General features: G+C 42.3%; 1 protein-coding gene across 12 annotated transcripts in view; it reads left to right on the forward strand.

The window, feature by feature from the left end:
* Afdn (afadin, adherens junction formation factor) overlaps positions 1–27088 on the forward strand; it is a 125246-nt gene that overhangs the window by 14474 nt on the left and 83684 nt on the right. For 6 of the 12 annotated variants that reach the window (XM_026380852.2, XM_026380854.2, XM_026380856.2 and 3 more), the window contains exons 2-4: positions 19286–19481; positions 24065–24180; positions 26549–26712. In XM_026380852.2, coding sequence (XP_026236637.1) covers positions 19286–19481; positions 24065–24180; positions 26549–26712 — 476 coding nt within the window. The remainder of the gene's footprint in view (positions 1–19285; positions 19482–24064; positions 24181–26548; positions 26713–27088) is intronic. The other 6 variants (XM_026380853.2, XM_026380861.2, XM_077801994.1 and 3 more) reach the window with 3 other exon arrangements.

Raw genomic sequence — 27088 nt, forward strand, 5'->3', positions numbered from 1 at the left:
TATCAAAAGACTTGAAACTGCTAATTCGCTGTTTTAAAAAAATATTTTTATGGACATTTTTAAATGGACACAATACCTTTATTTATTTATTTTTATGTGGTGCTGAGGATTGAACGCAGTGTCTCACACATGCTAGGCAAGAGCTCTACCACTGAGCTACAACCCCAACCCCTGCTAATTCACTTTTTTTAAATATTTATTTTTTAGTTATAGGTGGGCACAATATCTTTATTTTATTATTATTTTTTATGTGGTGCTGAGAATCGAAGCCAGTGCCTCACGCATGCTAGGTGAGTACTCTACCACTGAGCCCCATCCTCAGCCCTACTAATTCACTATTTTCAGTTTATTTCCACAAATATCATAGTAAATACACAGTCTAATAGATGGACAAAGGATATTTAGTATTTAAAAAGAAAAAAAAAACAGGACATTTTGTTTTCTTGGTACCTGGAGAACCTTCTGGGTGGAATATTGAAACCTGATCCATGGCACTGCAGGGAGTTGCATGGTACTAAAGTCAAGATTAAAACAAACAAACAAACAAAAAAACGGAGACTGTACAAACAAGGCTCTGCCAAATGATTCTGTGTTAAGACAATTGTCGCTTTTCCAATTTGGTTACTTGATGTGAAGCTGTCACGGATAAAAGAGAAAATTAGTTTTCACTCTGCTAACAGTTTAAGTGGTTTAATTTTAAAGGTGAAAACCACAGTTCAGGATGGCTTCACTTGCCTTTTTGTGCGAGGTGGGTCAATCCTAACGTCACCAGAACCCTGGTCAGGGCCCGCGTGTGCTGTGCTACCAGCCCTCCTTTCTCAGCTCTCCTGTTGGACTCCTGCATGGTTCATCAAACCCACAGGGCCCGGTCTCCCTGGACCTCCAGGGCTGTCTTCTTGTCCGGTGCCACATGGGGGAGTCCCTGGGGTTTGCTCCCATGCCCACTGTCTTCTCCAGACTTCCTCCTGAGTGGACCTTTCATCCTTGTTCTAAGAAGCATGAACGTGTTGCAGATTTATAGTTCTCAGCCTGGTCACTGCTCTGAACTTCAGCCCCACCCAGCTCTATGCAGTCTGGATGGCTTTAGATGCATCCGGCGTTGCAGACTTAAGGTTTCCCCATCAGCCCACTTGGCTCTTGCTCCAGGCTCTCCTCCACGTTCCTGTGTGCACACTGACTGCCTGGTTTTATTCTAGATTCCTGCCTTTGTCTAATCTATCAGCAAACTGCTGGTTCTACCTCCACCGTGTTTTATTATTTAACCACTTCTAAACATTCTGCTTCTGGCTTCTGACCCTTGTCCAAGCTGTCCCCATCTCTCATGTGGCCTATTCAATAAACTCTTACTTTGTATTGTGTTGTCTGTCACATCCTGGCATCTTACTGTTTATTTCTGGTCTTGACCTTTGCCCCAAGTCTGTTTCCCATCCTGAAATATACTTCTAAATCTTAAGCTAAATCATGTCATTTTTCTACTCAATCCCCGGGGATGGCTTTTGTATCACCCAAAGAATACCTTGCCCTGCCGTCTCCAGTGTGTTCCCCCCACACTCTATTACGTTGCTTCTCCTGTTCCCGCTCTGCACTTACCATGTGGTCTTCTTTCAGCTCTCAGACACGTAAACTGGGCTTCTGCCCAGGGTCTCCCCAGGCGTGTGCCCTGAGAATGCTCGTTTCACCCGGGCAGGTGTTGCTCCAGTCCACTGTCCCTTCCTTAGACTTTCTGGGCTGCCCTGTGTGAAATGGTACTTTCCCTCTCACCAACATCCCAGGGCATCTGTGTACCTCCATCTGTCCTCACATGTATCTGCTATACTCTAAGTGCCACAAGAGCAGAGACTCATTATTTTTCTTTTCCCAGGGCAGAGAGAGACAGAGAGGGAGGGAGGGAGGGAGACCTCAGGGTTTACATCTATTCTGAGAATTCTTTGGCTACTAAATTGCAGATTTCTTTTAAAACATTTATTTTAGATTGGCATTATCATATTAGTTGGCGTTTAAAATATGTAATATGATTTCAGAGCATTATTGTGACATGAGCTTTGCCCTGCAGCTGATTTGTGGCCCAGCTTTGGAGTCTGACCTGCAGTGTTGGTTTTGTTTCTTCCTCTTTGTAGGTGAGCTCCATCTTCCTCCCTTCCATTCCTTGATAATTACTGGACAAACACCGAGAGCCTTTGTCTTTTGTAACTGACCAGCTCCTAGTAGATGTTTGTTCTCCTTGGAGTTCTTGTGTTGGGGACCGCCTTTCTCAGGGCTGGAGTGTTAGTAATGGTCACTGTTAAATTCTCTAACAACAGCTTGCATGCCTAGCTAGGATTTTGCCATGTGGTCTTCTTTCAGTTCTCAGACACACAAACTGGGCTTCTGCCCAGGGTCTCCCCAGGCGTGTGCCCTGAAATGCTCATTTCACACTGGCAGGTGTTGCTCCAATGTTTTCATTTGACTCCCAAAGCCACACGGGATGTATTGTTGTCATATATACTCTTTCAGGTAATCAGCTTCAGAAAGCTTAAGAACTTGAATTAGAAGAAGAAGGCTTCTTTTTCCTTTTCCCTCTGCCTCTCCCAGGAAAACTGTGCATCTGGAACTTCCTGTTAGTAGATGTGGTGCATGGTTTTGATTGCTCTGTGCTATTCCACTGTCCAAATAAACTCAGTTTACTTCTCTGTACTCCTGTCTAGGAATGATTAGGTCGTTTGTACTTTCCTGCTGTGGCTAATGTGGATTTCAAGACTGTCTGCCCTGTGTCCATCTGTACTCATGGAAGTCTGTTAGGTCTAGTACTAGAGGTGGAATGCCTGGATTCCAGTTTACTGAGTACTGTCAAGTTAATCTTTGAGATGGCAATACCAGTTTACATTTCAAACTTCAGTACTGTCTAATTTCTAATAGGCTGAAGCATTTGAAATAATAATGACTTAAGTCTGTATTACTGATTTCAGTGATTGAGCATGTTTTACTATATTTATAGTCATTTTGATTTTCACTTTGAGTTGCTTGTATATGTATTTTGTCTAGGCTTTTCCAATGAACTGTTGGTCTTTTTCTAATTGACTTGTAGGGAATTCTTATGTTTTGAATACTAATTGTATACATTGGGTGTAAGTTGTTATTTATGGCTTTTGCTATTGCTCTTTAGATTGAGACTTTTTAAGTGTAGTTGGCATATTTTATTTTTTTTTTGTGCCTTCTCCCCTGCTGTTTGATGAGTTTCACTGCTCAGCTGTTTACATTGCTCTCACTTAAACCTCTTCATGGACTAGTAGGGATGCCCCCTGCCCCCTACCCAGTGCTTGGTGCTGTTTATCCAGGAGTTGGCCCATACACTTTCAAGCCTGTACTTTGTGATGTAGATTTAGATTTCTCTTTTTCAAACTCAGCTGTGTGGTGAATCCCATGTTTGTTTCATATTGTCTGTTGTGTAGGAGAATGGTTACTGAGGTCCACTCATCAAGTGGCCTTATAAGAGGCTGTGTAGCAGGGTGGTTAAAAGTGTGGCTTTTGACCTGAATTCTGGGCCACTAGTGCAGCTGTGTGGGGGTCGAGCTGCTCCCTCTTCCTTAGGTCTGTTCCTTCTGTGAGGCAGAACTGGAGCAGTGCCTGCCTCCTAGGTGCTGTGAAATTAAAGCAGGCGATGCATCAGAAGCCCTCAGCACAACATTTAGCATAGGCTGAGTGTTAGCCTCAGTCATCTACGTGAGCAAGAGGAAGATTATTTCTTGAATGTGCTTATTGTATGTGCCATTATTATTATTTGTGTTTTCTTTTCCCTTCACTTTGTTTTGCTTTCTTTGTTCTAGTAGAACATCTTGTTTGTTTCAGGAAGGAAATTCAGGTCTCTGTGTTGGGCTTCCTATCATTGGATGCTGCGTGGAGGTAGGGCAGTTTCCACTGAAAAGTTCAGCTCTGCTGTGGGTGCTTTAGGTTGACTCTGCATTCCTTGTCTTAAAGTGAAGAAGAAAATTATGTTTGTGGTAGTTTCTGATTTTGGTGCAGTTATATCTAGAAATGGTAATATTTTCTTTAAAAATGTCCTTAAATGAGGTTTCATGAATAGTGTGACTTTACACATAAAAGCAGAAATACTGATTCTGAGGTTTCCCGTTATGGAATTGACTAATACTTGCTGTATTTCTGTGCTCCTGTCTTTGAACACATGCCTGTGCTGTGTGCCATTAATCACCTAAGGACCTGTTCCAGGATCTACTTGTGTTGGCCTCTGTGTGTCTGTGTTAGCCGGGGGCATCTGTGTGACTACATGGAAGAAAGAGTCTCCGGACTAGGGGCTGAGGTGGCTTCTGAGCATGGTTTCCAACAGTGGATGAGATTCTAGTTAAGTGAGTGAGTGACTCCTCACAGTAATGCTCTTTGCAATTTGTGTCAAGGAAGCGCCTCCTTGAGCAGTCAGCTGTGTCATCAGTCTCCTTTTGCCCCTCCCTCCCTTCTCTAAATTACTGCTGTTGAGCTCCTCAGCACCTTGACCTCCTTTCCAAAGCTGCCAGGCTGACTTGCGCAGCTCACTTTTTTGTTTTCCTCAGTCCTGATACCAAGTGACATTCCAGTCTGTGGTAGTCATTTGGTAATGCAAATAGTGAAGCAGGAAGGGCAGGTGGGAGGGACTGCTTGGCACCAGGTCCCCAGTTCAGGATTGCTCCTGAAACCCAGGGAGAGATCATCTTGAACCAGAGGAGGAGTCTTGTTTTAGTTTGTGAAATTCCCACTAAAAGCAGTAACATTCATGTTGCACTCACTACTCAAAAAATATTTTGTTTCTTGTTGTTCTTTCTGTTTCTGCCCCAGCCCCTGGAGAGTGCGCCTCTCTTGAATTGGGTGTGAAAGGCCTTAAGACAGAGGGTGAAAAGCTGCCTGAATGTTAAATGTGTTTGTTTGCTAATGCAGTACTTTAATACAGATTTGAGGATATTTTCAATTTAGGTAACTGATTTGAAGATCTTTTCTTTCTTTTTCCCATTTTTTATTGATGGAGATTTTTTCTTAACTTGGCTGAATGCTATGAAATCCATTTTTAGTATACTGAAAAGGTATAGATGGAAATTTTGATTGCAGTTGCCAGAGTTTGAGGATTTATGTTACTTTGATGTGGAAGTTAGTAAATACAAGTACATGATTGCTGGCCAGTGTTTGTGTAAAAATCTGTGTGGTTCATTAACCTGTCCTTCAAATTTAGAAACTTATAATATTCCATATGCACAAAGGAGAGTCTTCATGCAATTTTCTCATCTCCTCTGCTTGTGTTTTATTCTGGCTGCCATAATTCTGAGGTAAGTTCAGGAACTGCAAGACATTTCATACTTTTATGTATTTTTTTTTTTTTTTGGTAGAATCAATTGAATCATTGGAAGTGATTTGAACTCTTAGAGATTTTATTTCAACAATAGGATTATGACTATATAAAGGTCATTTTATTTTCTTCTGCAAAGCTTATTCTTTTATGTTCTCTACGCAGACCTTTAGTTCGTACTCAGGGTGTGACACCCATCAGCAGGTGCCTTGTTTTTGTATGCTCTAGATCACATGTTTTTTTATCACATGTTTTTTTACCACATGCAGGAGTAGTTCTCGCTCCATGGCTGAGCAGGTTTGGGAGGACTCACCTATCTCCCCAGGGTCACAAGCTGGCAAGTGGCTATTTCCAGGGCTCCACCTCACTTTCTCACTTTTTCCACCACACATTTATTGCTGCCCTTTGTGATGTTAAATAATTTATTATATATTTCTGGAATCAAGTCCCTTGGGTTTTTCTACAGCATATGTATTTTTATGAAAATATATTTATTTTATTTTGTATGTAATTATAGTTTGTACTTTATGACAGGTTTTTTTTCCACATCAAGCAGTTTAATATGGAAATCTTACAGCAGATGAAATTCAGGCTTTAGAATTTTCAAGTTTCATTCTTAGTTCATCATTTTGTTGTTTTTAACTGACCTGTTTTAAAGCAAATCCTAAGATGCATTATGTCATTTCTCCCTTGTTTCAGTGTGCATCTCAATACTTGGGGCAACCAAGTTAGCCGTAATTCCTCTTTATTGTGCATTCCCTGTCTGTGCTCAGATTTCCCTGTATCTCAAAAATTTGTTTTGCGGTTAATTGAATTGGAGCCATAGGAGGCTCTCCCTGAAGGCAGCTCCCCTTCAGTCGAGGTAGTGGTGCTGTGCCTTAGGTGTTTGGAGAATGCTGGATAGTTTCCCTGTAGCAGCTCCCTGTTCTGGTTGTGGTTTGTCTTTTTCAGTGTGATGGTGTCTGACTGAGGCTCAGCTGCCTTCAGATCAGCTTCTCCATGTGTTCTGTGGGCACTGCTGGTCTCTGGGGGCAGCATCCCAGGTCTAGTTCCTAGAGCCCTCTCCTGTCCAGCTCCTCACCAGCATTCACCAGAAGGTGCTATTATGGTGGCCTTTGCCCAGGCCTTTAGGGTGCGGAATGGCAGTTTTAATAATTCCATTATTTCTTTCATATTTATTTGTTGAGCTTCTTGGGTTTTTTTTGTTCTTTTTAAAAATATTTTCTGTTTCTTTTTTAAAAAATTAATCAATTTATTTGTTCTGGTTTGTTATACATGATAGCAGAAGGCATTTTGATTCATAGTACACAAATGGAGCACAATTTTTCATTTCTCTGGTTGTGCACAAAATAGACTCACACCATTGGTATCTTCATACATGTACTCAGGATAATGATGTCCATCTCATTCCTGTTGGTTGAGATTCTTTAAACAAATAGGAATATGTTTTCCTTACCATCCAAAATAGGAAAGCAGAAAATACTTTTTTTTTCTTGAGTTGCTTATTTTCAGTTGTTTCAACTAATTTCCAGGTTATCATTTTTCTTTATCAGCGTTTCGATTGTGTGGGTTTTTACATGCAGTGCGTTTCAGGCTTCCTCTTACTTGTGTCCAGTTGCCATGCACTTGGACAGCTGTGCCTTTTGGTTGGCTGAAGGTTCCTTTGATGTGAACCCTTAGTCTTTGAGAGCTGCTTTCTTTCCAGAGTAACCAGATGTCCCAAACTCATCTTTCACTCTTTCTCCTATAGCCCTGAAGCCACGCTTCCCTGGAGCCGTGGTCCTCAGTGGAGAGTCGTGGGAGGGCTGAGAGCCAGGTGCTTGACATGCTTGTCTTTGCTTCTAAGCTGGTTCCGTGGAAGAACTAGCGGGTAGTTTTTCCTTTTTTTTTTTTTTTTTTTTTTGTGAGTAGAAAAATACATGTTCTAAGATTTCAGTTTGACTTTATAGAATTTTTAATTTCTATCATTTTATATCTCTTTTCTCTTATATTGAAAATTTTGTCATTATATTCACACAATGACTTTCTGGAATTATTCTGTTACATAGTTATTACATAAAATAATACCAGTATCACTACTTAACAATAGAACTTTTGAAAGAGGATTAACATTTCTTTGTAGATATTTGTCCTTAGAATACTTCACTGGGAATGTGAAGTCAAAAATTGTTTTCTAAAGTCACTTAGAGGGGCTGGGGATGTGGCTCAAGCGGTAGTGCGCTCGCCTGGCATGCGTGCGGCCCAGGTTCGATCCTCAGCACCACATACCGGCGGAGATGTTGTGTCCGCTGAGAACTAAAAAAAAAAAAAAAAAAAAAAAAAAAAATATATATATATATATATATATATATATATATAAGAAAAATTCTCTCTCTCTCTCTCTTTCTCTCCTCTCGCTCTCTCTTTGGAAAGAAAAAAAAAAATAAAGTCACTTAGAAAAAAATCTTTTTTTTTTCCTATGCAGTAAGTAATGTGACCAATTTGAGATACAGTTAGACCCATTCATTTCAACTTGATGTATGTTTTCAGTGATTGTTTTTCATTAAAACTTAGTTTTTCTTATTTAAAATACTTGCATGGTTCCAGAGGTATACCTATTCAATGGAGCGTGCTTGGGAGAGCTCACCTTGTGTGTTGCATGTGGGTCCGTTCTTGAGTGGTGGGTTCTTGAGTGTTCTTTGTGGTGTTTCCTGCCCCTTCTCAGGAGGGACTCAGGTGCATGCCACTGAACTCTGTTCTTGCTTGACTGTGTGTCTTGCATAGTCTGCCTTCCCACATCTGCGAGTTTCCTTGCTGTTTTAACAGCAGCATCTTATCCTGCTACATGGATGTACCAGAATCCGCTCACCCAGCCCTGTCGCTGGATTGTGTCCAGGCTTCTGTTGCTCTTGCTGGTATACCTCTGGGGTAAGTACACACAAGTGGGCTGCTGTATCTGTGTGTGTGTGTGTGTGTGTGTGTGTGTGTGTGTGTGATTTTTCCATGCATTGCCGTGTTATCAGTGCTTGTGCACTGCATCCTTCCCAAGGAAGAGGTTTTGCAGCTGAATTGTTGAAGAATGACCCTGTTAATGTTGTTCTGTTTCAAGGTGGTTTTGCTGTGAGTGAGGTAGTCCATCCTTTTGTATATTTAAGGACATGCTCACCGTTAATAGGAGTTGCTGTAGGTGTTTTGGGTCTTGCCCATCTTTCTGCTGGGCAGTGTCCGTTTCTTCAAATTTTGGGATCCCTTTGTGCATAAGAGACACTACATTCCTCTCTGGATGTTTTCTCCCACTGTGGTGCTTGCCTCTGGACTTGCTGAGCTCATGTGGGTTTGGGTTGGTTTGGTTTGGTGATGTGAGTTTTCTGTGGTCAGTTTTATTAATATTTCTTGAGTTGCTTTAGCATTTTGGGTCATGGGCAGGAACTTTTGCCCTCTTCCTAAGTGTTAGCAGGATTGATTGACCTGTGTCTCTTATCCACTTGGGATCTGTCTTGAGGTGCAGTGGGTATATGGATCTGGTTTTGCCTGGGCTGTCTCCTTATCTCAGCATCATCCATGAGGAAGCCATCTTTTAACACTGATTTGAGACACCCCTAAAGGTCTGCTTCTAAGCACTTCCTTCCATACAAACCTTGGGTTTTGTGACATGAGGCTTCACTCTTTTCCGAGCACTTAATGGACTGGCCTTCTATAGTTACAGCTCCTTTTTTTCTGGGTTGCACTGCATTTCTTGATTATTTTTCTCCACTTTTAAAATTAACTTGTTTCTTTCCAGGGGGAAAACCCCCCACAATTTCTTATTTGGGTATTTTCTTAAATTTACAAGCTTAATTTAAATGAAAATGTTTTGTATCACAAGAGAAATCTTGTTCTGAAAACAGGTTGCTTAAGGACATTCATTCAGTCTAATTTGACTTCATCTGTATTTCTGTGTCCTGGATAACTTATTTTATGTTGCAATTGAGTGTCATTGATGTAGTTCATTATTCCAGTTTGCTGAAATATATGAAGTGACATGGAATCATAAATCACTTTTTTGGACTGTCATGAAAATGCACACCCTTATGATGAATTGTTTCTCATGCCCTTGATCTGTAGATCAGAAATCTAGTTAATTGAACAGACTACTTGTTGAAATGAGCCATGTTACCCCCTACTTCCAGGAATACTAAATAATGATGCTGGAAAAATCTTTCTTTCTTAAAATAATGTATCAAAAGATATGATCTTCTAGAACTAGTTGTAAGTCTGATCATGTTACCTAAGGAAAAGCAGTGTGAGTTCCAGGGTCTAATTCTGCATTGGTGACTAGAGTCAAATCTCTGTGCATTGGACTTGCTCTTGTACTCCAGTCAGGCCCATCAGCTTTTTACTGAATTTAGAGCAGTGCTTCTGCCTTGCTTTATGTTCATTGCTTTTGAGACAACTGTAGCAACTTAGTTCAGACTTTATTCAAGACGCTGGGGTGATAGATTGTAATTTTACAACCATGCCTGATTTTTCCCAGAGCTGGAATAGCACATGGAATTTCAGTCTACCTCAGTCAACAGGCTACACCAAATTCCGGACCTTAGTGTTTAGACAGGAGTCAGTGCCACTTTATTTCACTTCCCATCCGAGGCCTTCTCTGAAGCACAGTGGCTAGTTTAGAACTCTTAGGGATGACTTCTAATTTCAATGTGTCGGGTTTTACAGGCCTTTTCCCTTGTACTCACCTGGGAGCTGCATCGCCTATCTGAAGGGTCAAAAGACAGTGCATTTGCGGCTCAACATTCATGAGCATGTACTCTCAGGTGACCTACCTCTAGGGTAGCTGAGGCTTTGGCTGGCAATTGGGTGGTTCACCCTGTTAGTTTCGTAGACAGGACTCTGGGTCACTGGGTGGCTATCTTTGAACAAAGAAGCAAGTGCAGTCTAAAGGTGCTGTCTGTTGCGCTGTGTCCCTGTCTCAGTTCTCGTGGAAAGGAGAGAGTGTGTTGTCTTCCTTTTGAAAGAAGAGATAACTAAGGCTGCAGAGCAAACAATGCTATAACAGAAAAACCTTTCTTTAATTTGTGAAAAGGGAGTCTTAATGTCTTATGTGCTGAGTTCTGCTGTAATCAGTCAGATATATTTATTGATACATTTGAGGCAGATTTGGGTAAAAAGACCTATTTCATGAGCTTTTGTCTCAGTCAGTTGTCTCTTATTTTCATGTATGCTGGCAAGTATACTTTTATATCTTACTGTGTGTTTGTTTAAGTGTGAGTTTCCAGGATGATGTTTATTACACAGTAAAAAGTTTTAGAAGCAAGATGTGATTTGGTAGGACCTTTACCAAAGTGGGATTATGGCAAGACTAAGGAGCTCTTGGGTTTAAACAGCTGTGTGATCCCAGTTATAGGAATCAACATGGCTCATTAAATGCCAGGAGGTCAAGAGAGGCAGATACATATAGATGGAAGAAGTGCAGTAGCCACTGAGTATTTGGGCCTTATAAGGGAATCTAACAATGTCTAAATTGTGTTCTTTACAACATCTCAATGAATTAGGAATGAGTTGATTAGCTGTACTTAAAGGCTGTTGTTGAATGGATGAGAACCAAGCTAGAGACATGTTATCAAGTAAATTAACGTGAAAATGATGTAACTTTTAATTTTTCTGCAATCTGGTAGATTAACACTATGAAGTGGTCACCAAAAGGCTGGTGTAGTCTTAAGTTGCATTAATTTTAGCTTAGTGTGCAGAACTAGTGTCCTCTGCTGCTCAGCCCACATCTGGAGTTCTCTGGCCAGTCTATGTCTGTTTGAGGCTAGGAGAGTAGAACACAAATGTGGAAAAGAGAAGCAAATAGAACAGTGAGTGGGTTTGGAATTAGGTCATAGGAAGGAGAGCAATCGAAGGAACCAGAATTAGAATGTCATTCTGAAGAGGTTCTGGACTTGTTCTGAATCCACACTCATATCAATGTCATTGTCCCCAGGACCCATGTGCAGATGTCTGGAGACTAGTTATTGCCCCAGGGTAGGTGTGGGGCAGTGGTGCTGGCTTCTCATGCATGAAGGCCAGACACTAGCATTTAACATCGTGTAATTAATGCCACTAATGTATGTAAAGTGTTTGGGTACTGGGCAGGTGTCAGCATGCATAGAAAGGGAGGACTGCTCGAGTCCTCTCACCCCTTGTCAGTGTTTTAGTCCAGAAAACTTGTGCTCTTTGCTTGAGTAATGGCCTTTCCCACCATGTTCTGTGAACTTGGTCTGTTAGTACTCAAATGTGATTGTGGTTTAACAGAAGCAGGCCAAATGGCGATTGTTGGGTGTGTGTATGCATGGGTGTGGTGAAGGCCAGCTTTGTTTTTTAACATCTGCATGGATATGCTCATGTGCCAGACACGCACAGCCCCACAGTTGTCCAGCCCCAGATGTTGATAGTGTGAGATTGAGAAACCGTTTTTTCAACTTACTTTGGATCAATAGTGACCTATGGGAAGAAAAGCAGTGTGTTTTATCTTGTGGCATAGCATGTACAAAGGAATCAGTGAAATAAAATTTCATGGGACAGTATTTGCGCTGTTTGCTTACGCAGAGTGCATCAATCCTAGTAGAAATCTTCTATTCTGCCCTATTCCATTTCATTAATGGAAACATACGATCATTGATAGCCCATCGTTTGAATGTAGGCCCAGATAATACCACTGTGTTACAATGAGCTCAGCTAGTGAAGCTGTGTGACATGAGTTTTGCTTTCATTCAGTGCAGGACTTCCTGCTGACAAGCTTCCAAGAAGGAGCACAGCAGCCTGTTGGTGATATATCCATTGCTGGGGTATCTGCAGGAGTTCTGAACTGAGGTCTGTGGAGAGATTCATAGGGTCTCAGAACTTGGATGAGAAAAGAACTACATGTTTATTTTCAATAGATTTTTTAAATTAACTTCTAAGTGAAATTTAGTGTTTTCTTCACTGATGAGTTTATTACTCATGTTTTCCTTAAAATAATAGTTGTATGAAAATTTCCAGATCTTTGATATGTAGATGAAGTACTACTTATTCCTTAATAGGTTTTAAAATACTTGAATAATTGTGTTTTCATGTAATCTCTTGTATTTTATTCATTTAAAATCCTTATTTTAAGAACATATTCATAGGTTTCATCAGACTTCCGAAGGGCACATGGAAAAATCAGTAATGCCTCATGGATTTGGTTCTGGAGCTATATCTGTACATTTCTGTGTGTGTATACATGCTGTATTTAAATATTATGATTGAAGATATAGTAACTGCTCTTGTATCATGTGGGCTTGATGTCTCCTTTAATATACGTAGATGTTTATGTGGTTCATTATTCAAAAAACAGAAAGCCAAAGAGCACCATGGGGACCTCCATTCTTTGAGCCCTCTGTGATGCTCCCAAGAGCCTGGGTCGAGATTCTATGGAATCTGACTTGCTATAAAAGTTGACAGTCATGGCTTATGGAGTTTTGGCAGCTACGAGCAGATGAGCAGATAGTTGTTGGGTAGATAGTATTGGCATTTATAACTGAGGTGTTTAAAAAAATGTTTGCTCCTGGGTTTTCACAGTGGGCTGCTTTCCGAGGGTTTAAAAAAATGTTTAAGTGTTTGGGTACTGGGTGGGTGTCAGTGAGCATGCCTGCATAGAAAGGGAGGTCTGCTGACATCCTCTCATGCCTTGTCAGTGTTTGAGTTCAGAAAACTTCTGCTCTTTACTTGACCAATGGCCTTTCCTTCCGTATTTAGTGAACATGGTCTTTCAGACTTGGTGAACCAGCATCGAAGCGTTGGGAGCATGGTGGTTGGTTCACAGTGGTTGCCAAGGTGTGTGCTGCTATGTACCAGAGCTTATGCTTGTGGTTTTAGACAGCAAAGGGTTAACACAGACATTTTTATTATAAAGACCAAGTGCATGTGTGCGGGTGCTGAGTGAACCTTTTCTTCTGTGGGTCTCAGGGCCAGAGTGTGCACAATTGCTTAGCTGCTCTCAAGTGGCTGCAGACTAGGGCATCCTGACCAAGGTAACGGACAGCATCCTATGAAAGCCACACTCTTACTGTTCCCATTTTACAGAAGAGGCAACTGAGGCTCAGAGAAATTAAACTGAATTGTGGTAAAACTGGGGTTTGAGTTCAGGCATAATTCTTAACCTATGTCCTGTAGTTATCTGAAGAGAGAGTTCAATATAAAGCACATTTGTTGAATTTTTGTAGAAAGTGCTTTTGTATTGGGGAAGTCAGATAATTACAAGGCCATATAATTAATGCCCTTGAAGAGTATGGGGTTGGTGGGTGCTCCTCCCCCTGGGAGTGGGGCATGGAAGGTCGCTGGCAAGGAGACCCTGAGGAGAAGAACCTTGGTGTCTGAAGCCTCTTTTTTTCCTTAGACTTACAGGAGTATTGCTTGTCTTCCAAAAGTTTTAGATTATGAAACAAAAATCATCTTAAAGAGTATTTGCAAAATGCTGACATTTAAAGTGTTCATATAACCTTCCCCCAACCCCCATTCAAATGCTTCCTCCACCCTCTACAGGAAACTGGCAACACTCAGATCATCATGGTTTAGCAGAAGTAGGAGGAACAGCCACTGCTGTCCACTTCACTGTCCTGTGTACTAGCAGTGTGTGTGCAAGGATGTGCTGAGGGCACAGCTGTGTTTTTTAATATGTGCACATACAGCAGTCCCCCACTGTGTGCAATTTTGCTTTCCAAAGTCTCAGTTACCCATGGTCACCCATGGTCCAAAAATATTAAATGGAAAATTTCAGAAATATGTATGTATGTTATAAATAATTTAAATTAGTTTAAATTAGTTAATTCAATTAATAATCTTGTCACCATATTCTGCTTTAGTATTTGTCATCATTATCAATCTGCTGTGCCTATTTACAGATTAAACTTGTTCATAGGTATGTATAGAAAGTATGTAGCATAGACTGGGTTCAGTACAGTCTTGTTTCAGGTATCCACTGGGGGCTTGGAACGTGTGCCCTACCTCTGAGTGGCTATATATTTTGGAGGCACCAGCTCTAGAAGTAGATAATGTTCTGGAAAGTGGTTGGTTCTGCCACCCCTTGTTTCCTCACAGGGAACTGGAATGGGGATGTTGGTGTTTGAAGTTAGAATGCTTTTGTTACAGGCTAGAGAGGGATGTGAATTTCAATATGTGCCGAACACAGGCAAGAGAAGTGAATTGTGCATGGTTGGTCCATTTGTCGTGGAACTAATGGTTCTGGTTAGCTTTATCAAGGGAAGGTTTAGGTTTCTCACTGAGCCCCTACTGGGGAAATTGGAAATTGGAAAATAATACCAATTGATCATCAGTCTCATGAGTTGGTGAGGCGTTGGTAAGGCATTTATATTGGCTCTTTAGTGATTCTACAATGTAGCATTTTTGTTTTCTTTCTGATAAAATAATTTTGTTTGTAGTTGTAATGAAATTAATCCTAAATAGAGTTTCTGTTTCTGGTGATATCACTTCTGAGGGAGAAATCTATACAAAGGTAAATATATACTAGAGATGCATGTCTTGTTAGGGGGAATTACCTGTAAGAAGGTGGCATTGGTGATTGCTGGCTTGCTTTTCCTTCCCTTCAAATTAAATTACCTAGATTAGCATTGTACGCTGACTGTACTGATGGATTGATTATGGGGAGTTATTATCCGTTCTAAAAAAATTTCTTTCAAAAAAAAAAAAGGGCTGGGGATGTGGCTCAAGCGGTAGCGCGCTCGCCTGGCATGCGTGCGGCCCGGGTTCGATCCTCAGCACCACATACAAACAAAGATGTTGTGTCTGCTGAAAACTAAAAAATAAATAATAAAAAAATAAATAAAAACATTTTCTTTCAAAAATACTGTGCTGTGAGCAGTTTCTTCCTTTCAGCCTGGAGAACCTGTCACATGGCAATATTTATATCCTTTGTCCTTGGTGGTTTGTACAGCTGACAGTGTTGTGGGAGGGAGATGTGCTGCTTTTCCCGAAGGCAGCCTTTGTGTTTAAAAATCATAGCTGGCTTGGCTGCAGCATTATTAGGATGGTAGCCCTGTCCTCAAGCCTTTATGGCTGTTTACTACAAATTTAACATTTTGCTTTCCAGGGTTCTTAGCAGTTGGAATGGATACCTCAGCTGGAAGAGTTGGGTCTGCTTTCGGGGTTCTGACTGAAATTTGCTGTACAGTTACCTGCAGAGCATTGCCTTGTGCCTTGAGGAAAGACCTAGCATAAAGAATGAAGTGGGTTCCTTGCCTCAGAACAGCCATGCTCCCCTGGGAGAGGCAGCAGAGCAAGACCTGAGACCACTGGGCACTTACTTCTGTGTCATGCAGCATGTTTGTTGCTATATGTGTTTTGTTTAATGCTCAAAACAAGCTTATTTTCCTTTTAGAATTGAGGAAATTTAAGTTCTCAGCATTGTTAAGTAACTCAGTTAAAGATGCAGCCTGACATGCTGACATGTATCCTCTACTCTCTCCCAGGTGGTTGACATGTGGGCCAGTAGTGCTGAGGCAGAGCCAGCCTGGCCTCTGCCCCGCTTGAGCATGCGTCCCTTCATTGCATGCCACTTCAGTCCAGGAAGGCAATGGGTGCAGGTTGCTGACCTCTGGGCCATTTGTTTCCTACTCTCCTTAAAGAAAAATAGTCATCACCCCTCCCTGTGGAAGCAGAGACCCATGTCGAATCCTGTTCTGATGGCTCGGGCTGGCACATCCCAGTCCTGCTCCTAGCAGGCTTGGTGACTTAGCCCCTCTGTGCCGTCTCTTCTGTTTCTCCTCATTTGGTGGTGGTGGTGGTGATCACACCCAACTCTTATTTTGGGGAATTAAGTATGAAACTCTTAGTACCTGACATGTAGTGAACCCTTTTTGTATGATAATAATAATAATAATAATAATAATAATAATAATAATAATAATAATTTGTTAGTTTTGTCCTTACACTCCAGTGTTCAGGTTCAGGAACTTGATTTTTTTTTCAATTTTATCAGTTTTTTTTTTTTTTAAATTTTAGTTGTAGGTGGAAACAATATCTTTGTTTTATTTATTTATTTTATGTGGTGCTGAGGATCGAACCCAGTGTCTTACATGTGCAAGGCAAGTGCTCAACCACTAAGCTACAACCCCAGCCCCATTTATCAGGTTTCATAAGATTCTATACACTTATATTAGCCAAACTTAGGAATGGCCAAATAATTGAACAGAATGTTAACCTATTAATTTATTAAGGGAATAGTCTGGTCATAGGTATACTTGATGTTTTAGTCAGCTTTTTCATTGTGTGGTCCAAGATCTGATAAGAACAGTGTAGAGGGGGCTGGGATTGTGGCTCAGCAGTAGAGAGCTCGCCTAGCATGGGCCGGAGCTGGGTTCGATTCTCAGCACCACATAAAAACAAAGGCATTGTGTTGTGTCCATCTACCAAAAAAAAAAAAAAAAAATTTTCTCTCTCTCTCTCTCTTTCTCTCTCTCTCACTCACTCACTCTCTCACTCTCTTTAAAAAAAAAAAAAAAAGTGTAGAGAAGGAAAAGTCTATTTTGGCTCATGATTTCAGAAGTTCAGTCCCTGATCATATAACACAGTCATTTCTTACATTGTCACACATGAGTTTCTGGGGGACACCTCATATCTAAACTTTAACAGCTGCTTCTGTGTGATGTCAAACTTATTAACACTCCTGGAATACCAATTTGAAATCAAATCGAAGGTAGTTTTCATTGTGTACTTGACTCAAGTTGTAAGGCCTGAAGCGTGGTCTCATCAGGCCTCTCAGGTTACTGCTTGTGCTTCTCTATACAAGTGCTGTGGGCGGGGGCACTTGCTCTGCCCCTCTGACTGGCTGTGTTTCCCCTTTCCTCCTAGCATTATAGGCAAGGTTGGAAACTGAAGCATTAGGGAGGAGGTTTATATCTGTAGTTTCCTTTTCACTGTAAAGGGTAGTGATCTGTCTGTAAGGAATTATGAGAAGTTAGGTGGACTTCTCCACCTTCCTGTATTTGTCATTATCCATTCACTCTCTATCCTGCTAATGCAGATGGAGAGTCTCCCCACCCCACTGCTGGTGATGTCGCTGTTATGATTCTTCAGCGTCTCCTAGCCTGGGATCCCTTGTTGACTGCTCTCAGGAAGGTTGGTACCTTCATGTTCTTTGGGGTTGTGCTGCAGATAATGTGAAGGCTCTGCTCACAGGATGGCCGAGTGTCATGGGGCTGGTGGACCCTTTTGGTGTCACTTCTGTCAAAAGGAAGGTGCTTCTGCCAGCTCACCTTTGAGACTTTGGGGTGGTGGCAGTAGCAGTCTCACATTCTTGGGATGAAAATACATCTTCCATAGGAAAACTTAGATCTATATAACTAAACATTATAGTAATTTTGGAGCTGGTGAAGGAGAGTGGATTCTGAAATGGAAGGTTCTTGAATGGAAGGAAAGCTGAACAGGGTGCTTGAGAGTGTCTGGCAAGGGCCTGGTGTAGCTTGGTGTTGACCAGCTCAGGCCCACAGGTTGCAATTGAGCCTCCTCTCACGTGCTGTCACTTGGAGGTTCCAGGGTTGCCAGAGCAACATGGGACTTTGAAAGGCGTATCAGTTGAGTTTGCTTTGTTACTCTATCCATACCAAAGAGGTGGTTGCTAATAATCTCTGAGAGACCAGACCCGGACTCCTACTAATGCAGCTTCTACCTAGCTAAGTGAGGAAGCTTTCTCAAGTCCACCCCACGATGGGGACCCTGCCTCCCCCAAACCCCCTGGCACCTGGGGAATGGGGTAGGCATGATGGAGCAGGTCTAGGGTGAACAGGCCCAGAGAAGATTTGAACTGCAAGTGTGCTTTACTGTCTTGCTTCCTGATTTTATTTTCATGTTGTTTATACAATTATAAACCCCTCTCCAGTATCTCGTATTTCTCTTTAAATAAGTACTTCTTAGTTTATAAGTAACTGTGAAGAAAAGACCAGTGGACTGGGGAGAAATAGAGGCTCAGATGGGCCTGGCTCTGGGCCCCAGGTCAGATTGACTTCTAAGAGAAGGGGAAGCTTCCATGGAGTGTGCAGCCAAGGGTGGATGTGATTCCACTTAGCAGGGTTGGGATGAGGGTTCCGGGGGAGTGTTTGAAACAAATTCTTGGTTAGATTCTGGTTGGTTCTTGAGAAAGTACTAACCAGAGTGAGAGGTGAGAGGAGTCAAGGGTGAGCCTAGTCCCTCCTCCTGCTGGCCACTGTGGGAGTGGCCTGGCCTTGGAAATGCTCCTGGGAACCCCCTCAGGAATTGTGCTTCTGTGCTCAAGGGAGAAGCCAAAGAGGGTGTCTCCTATGCATACAGCAGGAGTTGTGCAGGAACTCCCTGGGCTGGGTTTGCTGTGGCTTTTCTCTGCAAGTGAGACTTTGAGACAAGGATCAAGGGCATTGTTTGTCTAGGGTGAGTAGTTCATGTTGGGAATTTGTTACACTTGTACTCCATGAAAAGTTGAGAATTCCATTCATCCACAGTGGTAGCCATACTGTGGCTGACATATCCCCCTTACTTTCAGAAGAGAATGGCTCAGAAGCTCAGAGCTGGGCTCAGAGCACAGGGGCAGCATAGGCTGGGCTGGGCTTCGGAGTGCAGTGGCTCTGGGTTGTGGTTCTGGGTCTGTCTCACACCTTTCTTCTCAAGCAGAGACTCAGAGTTGGTGATTGAAGCAAACTCCCCAGCTCTGTGGTGGTGGTGAAGTAGACAGTGTACGCCACATGTGCCTGTGTTGGGGAGGACCAGTGAAGCTGGCCGTCAACTTTAGTTTCCTCATAGCCATTGTTTTCCATCTGGACAGTGAGGCAGTGAGAACCTTAAACAGCTTGTCCAGAGTCACTTAAACTCGAAGATTAAAATCTCATATTAATTTGTGCCTCAGGTGTTTATGTAAAGAAACATTTTTAGAAAGTGATGACTAATCTTTTTTACTTATTATGCATAATTATCAAAAGTGAATGTCTTCAAAGTGTTATTTTTTTCAAAATGTATTTTTTTTTTTTTTAGGATCTGGAGTTCCATGGAGTGATGAGATTTTATTTTCAAGATAAAGCTGCTGGAAACTTTGCCACAAAATGCATCCGCGTCTCTAGCACTGCTACCACCCAAGATGTGATTGAAACTCTGGCAGAGAAATTCCGCCCTGACATGCGCATGCTGTCGTCTCCCAAGTATTCACTGTATGAAGTGCATGTCAGCGGAGGTTAGTGTTTGCAGAGCATTTGCTAGGAGGCATCCCTGACCCGGAGTGCACAGCTTGCACTGTGCATTTCAGTCACCATAGCCCTCTGCCTCCTTTTTGCATGGGCGGGGAGTGATGGGTGGGTTGGCAACAGTTCTTATGCCTGGGAAGTTCCCAGCGCCTATGCTCACTGGAAGTAGAATGAACATTTCAGTTTCATGAAGTGCTTGCTTCTGTGAAGGAAGGGGCATGACAGTTGACGGCTCATGCTGTGCAGCATGTCTTGTGTTGCCTGCATGGTGGTGGGGTGCTTCGTGCCTTTGGAGGGTGTGCCTGGTATACAGTTGTGCTTCTGTAACTAGCTGTGGCCAGTCAGATGTTTGTGGTGTAAGTTGTGGGTCTTGCTGTCGTGTTTCTGCCTGGTGAGCAACATGCTTTCCTTGTTCTCCAGGCTGTGTTGGGTATCTCAAGGAAAGTCCCCTGACGTAGCTGTCATTCCTCCTTGACTGAACGTTGGAAATTATGTTACATTCTGTATGATTATGTACAGCTTAACTATACCAAATGACAACTCCAGTTGGATTGATTAGAAATGTAGAAATTTATACAATTTTTATAGGTGTTGTATGAACTGTGGAAAAAGTACAGGATACAGTTAGTTAGTTCAGCAAGTTAAAGGCTATGTTTGACACAACCCCGTTGTAAATTTTAACTACAAATCTTTTCTGAACATAATCCATTTTTTTCAGATATACAGCTTTCTTTTTTGCATTTGAATTTGGACTGAGATGTTTGTCATGGGGGATTTCTAGATGTAGGGTACCCTTTGCCCAGTGGTATAGGAGGTGGGCCATGTTCATTACTTTTTAAGGATTTGAGCATATTCCCTGTATAAATAATACCCAAACTAAACTTGGCGATAGAGAATGTTTGCAATTTTGGGTATTTTTTCTCAGGTTGAGTTCTTCTTTTATCCTAGAACCTTTGTTACAAAGAAAAGAAGATATCTGTCTTAAATGCTTTTTCCATCCATGCTGTCTGGTTATTTGGTCCTACCAAAGTCTCTGGAGTAATACGATGAAAGACTGGTATTTGATATCTAAAAGTTGAATGGTTTCAACTTTTTTCCTTTAAACTTTCTATGATGTTTTTAATTAAAAAGTAAAATAGGTATTTTTTATTTTTTTTTTATTTTTTTTATTTTTTTTATTTTTTTGGTATGGGCTAAACAAAATAAAGGAATTTCAAGGCAAAGGAAGTGCTTTCCCTAGCCCTTTGGTGTCCTTGCCTGCTCTATGTATTGCACCGGACCTCAGACCCGGGAATCCAAGCACACATGTTTTCAGGGTTCCCTGAGTCCTTAGTATCTCAGTGATTTTTTTAATGACCCTACTAGGCCAAAGGAAATACACAGTAGTCCAGTTTAAATAGGTAGACTCTGACAATTGGTGTATACTTAGTTAATAATCTGGTAGATGGTTGAAAAAAATAGCACATATAAAATGGGAAGCACACTAAGCTTTTCATCTCATTCTTATCACAACTGCTGCTGTTGATGGGGGGTGTCTCCTGGGTCTGCCAAACCTGTCACACTCTGGCTCTCACTTCCTGTGCATGTGGGTTTTCAGACAGTACTCACTTATTTCAGCATCCACGGTGCTGACCAAGGTGATGCTGCAGAGTCAACATAGTCCTGGAGTCAGGGCTCTCTTGGTGCCTGGCAGGTGTACTTGGATCCTTCAAACCTTTCAGTGCTCCCCAGTAGCCTGTTGTCACAGGGCAACTCATCATGTCTACCTGCCAGCCCTTGTGGGATAACTCTGGGGTCAGACCCTTATGTCACCCACCAGGGAAACTCCACTTTTATTCTTTTTCTGGATAAGATTCCTTATAGGAATTTAAGTGGAAACATAAAAGATTATGCAAATAAAAAAATCATGAAAAACTAAGGCAGAAAGACTTTTTAGTGACTAAAGTGCAGAGGGGCCCAGAGCACCTTATGTTTACATTTAGTGATTTCTCACCATGCTTTAAGAACAGCTCACCTTTATTTTGTTTTACTTTTATGATTTAGTTTTAATGTTAATTATGACATCATGAGGAATTTCAATCTAGTATAAATTTTGTAACCAGAACAGTTTGATAATTCTTGCTTATACAAGAATTCAAATTTGATTCTTTTTTTGATACCAGAAATTGAACCCAGAGGTACTTACCACTGAGTCACAACCTGTTTAATTTTTTTAATTTTGACACAGGGCTTCACTAAGTTGCTGAGGCTGTGTTTGAACATGTGATCCTCCTGCTTCAGTTTCCCAAGCTGCTGGGATTACAGGTGTGTGCCACCACACCTGACCAAATTTATTGATTTTTATCACTAGTTTATTAAGCTGATTTTCAGTTGATTAATTCATAACCTATTATTCCTGCATTCTGATACGTTGCCTTACTATTTGTATATAGTGCTTACTAAGAACCTCTGGAAGTCTAGCTCTTTCTGGCATGCTTGCCTCCTTTGTCACAGTGAGCCTGTGGCTGGCCTCATGGTGGCGGGTCTTGATATGGTCATCTGGGTTCTCTGTGCAGCCTTGGTGAGAGCACCATTATGTCGTCATCCATCATTGTGGTGCCATCCCTTGCTGGGGATGCTAGTGCTTTTGTAGAATCTTAATTTGGCCATGGCATTGGCAGTATTGATCAGATGACAGTTCTCACCTGGTGTGGGGCTATGCTCATGCCAGTGCCCAGAGTTCTGCCACACTCCCTGCCTGTCTTTCTGACCTTCTCTGGACCATCCTACACCTTTCCTTCCCTTCAAGTCCTGTCTGGGTCTGTGCTCTAGAGGGGCTCTTCATTGGAGAACCCTAGTCCAGGGTGGCTCTGAAGTGCCTCTCCTGGTGTGTTCACTGATGTGTTATTACCTACACCAGAGCCTGTTACCCAGAGATGCGTAATGCCTATAGCAAGCTCCTTAAAATAACACCACGTCAATCTGAAAACATTGTACAGTGAACAGTGCCATTTGTGGTATTGGGGATTGAACCCAGGGCCTTGTGCATGCAAGGCAAGCACTCTACCAACTGAGCTATATCCCCAGCCCTGCAAAAGCATTTTGATAGTGACCTTGTTTGAGAAATGAGGTCAATCTCAAATTTAACAGTGTTTTAGTGTCATGTACAGGCCAGTTCACAAAACAATCTTTAGTCCGGGCTCTGCTTCTTTACTTTCTGTGCCATTGTGGAGCCTGGTTATGAGGAGCAGCCTTGGCCCATCGTGGAACCAGCACGCCTCATTGCTCTTGCAGCCTTCAGGAGCTGGACCTTTCTCCTGTCACCGCCCTTGCCAGCTAACTCTTTAACTAAAGAGATATTTGCTGACTGACTAGCACCATGTAGTCTCACTCTGTGCAGAATTTGCACCTACCCGACAGTGGCTGAGTGTGTGCACTGCCCGTGCTCCTGGTGATGTGCTGGCCAGCCCGCTGTGCAGTGGCAAAGCTGGACACGGGAGGATGCCCATAGGAAAGGGAATCTGTCCCCTGCCTTATCAGATACTTTGGTTTTATGATGAGTTTCCTTTATTTAAGCCTGGGAGTGCTGGGTCCTCCTGTTCACAAGGGTTGTAAAGCATTGTGTAGGGAGGAAGCTTTGTACAGGTGCTTCTGCAGCAGGAATTCCTGGAAGAGCTCATGTTCTGCCAAATGTATGCCAGGGCAGACTTCACAAGAAAGAAAAAATGGGCAGGTTATTCAAAACTATTTAAATTTGTAGCAGTGGCTATAACAAAGTAACAGGAAAAGCATGGTGAATGGGTTTCTCCAGGGACGAGGAGGACACCTGGGAATGTGCTCTTAGAGTTAGGTGGACTGGCCCTGCTCCTTAGTCTTTTCCCTGCTGAGTGATGCTGTGCCTGCTCCATCCTTCAGGGCCTTCTCCCTGGAGCCTGTACCCCACCATAGGCTTCTGGATTTTGGAAATGTCAGGCTCTGTGGAGCACTTGGGAATTGCTCCCTGGGCGACTCAGTGCACCAGTCACGCACTTCACTGGAACACAGAGAAAGGCATGGCAGCTTTCTGGTGAAGGCGAGCTGAGTGAGGGTCGAGATTGGCAAGCTTCAGAGATGGATATGCAGGTAGGAAGAGCAGAAGGTCACTGCAGTCACTTCTACACTGATTGTGTGCTATTGCTGTTGCTTGTAGGATGTAACATTAAGGTAGTAAGCCTGTGGAACTTCTGCAGTGTATTAACATCATTTTCTTATTTTCTAGTTGCATAAGAGATGATTTGACTTCAGAAATAAAGTCACAGCAGAGTTGTGTTTACTTTATCCTCGTCCATGTATATTTCTCCTTTCTTTCCCAGTTATATCTGAACAAGGGGAATGCCCCTGTCAGTACCTGGCACTCGTCACGGTAGTGGGCACACAGTATTGACAGAATACTAAGCACTGATTTGACATTCTGAACAGTGCATTTCAGTCTGTCAGCAGATCCTTGGGGGAATAAAATACTGTATACAATTAAATTATATGACTTGGCCAATTATTGTGCTGATGCCATGAAATAACTACGGCATATTTTTTTTTTTCCATTTCATGTTTAAAGAAGAAAGAAGATTGGACACTGATGAGAAGCCTCTAGTTGTGCAGTTGAATTGGAACAAAGATGACCGGGAAGGCAGATTTGTGCTCAAGAATGAGAACGATGCAGCCCCTGCTAAGGTGGTGCCTCCCTATCTCATGCTGACCGTGGTTGGGTGGGAGCAAACTGGATTTTTTGTTACAGGAGCTCCTTCTATTTGTCTTCTCTCCCTAAATCCCTCTACTGTCCTCCTAGAAAAGAACATAAAAGCAGCCTGATGGTGTCTGCTTTACCCTTCATTTCATCTAGTAGCCCCAGATGCTGCTGCTCACTTCTTGAAAGAGGAGTAAGTTTTTGTGACTGAGTTAGTGATCAAGTTATCACCTTCCATTCTTTCCCCAAGCTGTAAAATCAGAATTGCTTTAATGAGAATCAGGAAGGAAGAGGAAGCTCTGATAATCTATTTATAGTGAACTTTCAGATGCCACTGCAAAAGGCACATGACAACCCTCCACAGTGCACAAGTGAGGTTAGGAATCGGCAAACTCTTGGTGTGCTTAGATGATGGAGGGATGATTCTGAAACTGGAGTTTGGGATGAAACTAGATTCTCCACTTATGCTGGCAGGTAGGCTCTGCACAGGCTGCAGGCTCTGCAGCCAAGAAATGTGCTGCAGCTCTTAAAGGCCGGCTATGCCCTTCGGTGTTGAGGCATACCTCAGCAGCTCATTGCCAATATTTTCTTTCTGAGTTCTTGACTTGCAGATTTGAAAAATGAAATCCACAGATGAGGGTGAGTGAGTGTAAGAACAGGATTTATTCAAGTGTGAATAGAAACACATCTCCTGCTGGGTGAAAGGGGATTCCCATATTGGAGTGTGTTAGTGTAGGGGTTTATGTATCCTTGGGTCAATATTTTTGGTTCAGATTTATGCTAATCAGGGTTTGGAAAAGTACCAGCCCAGACTCACCTGCAGTCCTTTCCAGGTCTGCTCCACTTTCATTTTTCCACTGCTCATGGGGAAGTAAGAGGTTGAGGTTATTGGATTATAGAAGCTTGGTGGTTCTGAGCTGTGGTGCTGTGTGGAGCGGGCTTCTGCAATGGGCGTCTGCACCAGGCCTAGGCTGGGCCATAGCTGGGTGACATGTCAGCATGCCCTGGCTCACCTTGGCACTGGCCTGCTGTGCCTCAGGCCTGCGCCAGTCATGCTTCACTGCTTTGGAAGGGATTATTGGGTTGGCTGTGTGGCTGGTGGCCAGGGAGCCGTGTCAGTTCTAAATCTTGCCTGGGTCATCTGGAATTTCTGTACTACTGTTCTTTTTTCTGTGGAATACTAGAAATGTTGATATAATTTCAAAATACTACATAATCTTTGCTAAATCAGATAGCATCTTTTCCAGGAATTCAGTATTAGCAAGTAGTAGCAAATGCAAAGTTCAGAGGACTTTGAGGGATTCTTCTCTTCAACCCCCTGTACACTGAGAGAGACTGTCATTGCTCGCTCACAGTGGCAGAACACTTTCCTTCTGTGTGAGGCCAGTGTTGCTTGCTGATCCTCACACCTATGCATGGGGTCTTGGATTTCCTCGTGGCCGTGTTTAGTGACTTGACTGTACCTGAAGTGATGCACACAGGTTTGAATGGGTTTCTGTGGTCCTGCACTCACATTTCATTTCATCCTTGTGTTGTGATTTCAGTTGGTGCTGTGCATTCTGTTCACTTTGCTGAGGGCCACAAACCTTCATTGCCAGGTGCAAACTCTTCTTAGGACCAGTGCAGTGTAAAAGATTCCAGAATGGAAACAGGAACATGAATGTTCTCTACTCCCCCATCTTAGAAAGTAAAAGGCAGTTTTCTCTCCAGTACTTTATCTTTTTCTTCTTTTTAAAATTCTTCACCTGTTAAGTTTCTACCTAAAAATAATGTGGCTATGTGGGACGGCCTTTTCGTAGTTGAAAAGCAGATTAAGAACAAGCAAACACATACAAGGCCTGAAAAAGCAGTCAGGGGTTTTGCAGAAAGCTGATAAGTAGGACCCTGGTTTGTGAAAGCCACTTATTATGACTACTCTTAACGTTTCTTCTGAAGTTAAAGAAATGTACCTACTAAGCAGATGGTGATTTAGACTCCTCATTTCTATGTTTTATTAGGCTCCTTTTACTGAGGTTACTTTATGGTAACTTATTGGAGTTTTAGTCATTAAAAGTCAGATTTCATGAATCAAACCCCAGTGTTCTTACTAGCTTTGAGTGTTTGTTTGCCTGCTTGCTCAATTAGTTTGAAAGTTAGGTAAATTTATATAAATTGAACACACAGACTTGAGTACGTAATTCACTTGGTTTTGAAAAATTGCCTGTGTCACTCTAGGGTCCTCACTGTATGTAATGTCCCCACACCCCAGAGTTCACCTGGTTTGAGATGCTGTGTGTGGAGAAGAAAGCCTCCCCACAGGGAACATTATGCTATTCCTGGGTGGTGGCTAACAAGTGACGATGTTACTTCTATCAGAAGGTTCAAAGTAATGGACCAGAAAAGCAGGAAAAAGAAGGTGTTATACAGAACTTCAAGAGAACTCTCTCAAAGAAAGAAAAGAAAGAAAAAAAGAAGAGAGAAAAGGAGGCCTTGAGACAGACGTCTGATAAGGAGGATGGACCTTCTCGAGGGGATGACAGGTGGGTTTGCTCTGGAAGTACTCCCATTGCTCTGCACTGCAAGCAGGTGCTTTTTTTTTTTTTTTTTTAAATATTTTTAGTTGCAGATGGACCCAGTACCTTTATTTTATTTTTTTTCATTTTTATGTGGTGCTGAGGATCGAACCCAGTGCCTTCCATGTACTAGGCAAGTGCTCTACTACTGAACTACAGCCCCAGCCCACAGATGTTCTTAATGCAACTGGCTTTGGCCTTCCCAGAGGGCTATGCGAAGGATGCAGATTGACCCACCAAGTTAGGGAGTAAACGGGTCTTACCTAAGGAAGGTCCCCTGAGGTTAGAAGCCTGCCCACCCTCCTGCTCACCCCAGCATACATGACTGAGGTGCCTGTTTCCT

The sequence above is a fragment of the Urocitellus parryii genome, chromosome 8 (genome assembly GCF_045843805.1).
Source record: "Urocitellus parryii isolate mUroPar1 chromosome 8, mUroPar1.hap1, whole genome shotgun sequence".
Classification (NCBI taxonomy): Eukaryota; Metazoa; Chordata; class Mammalia; order Rodentia; family Sciuridae; genus Urocitellus; species Urocitellus parryii.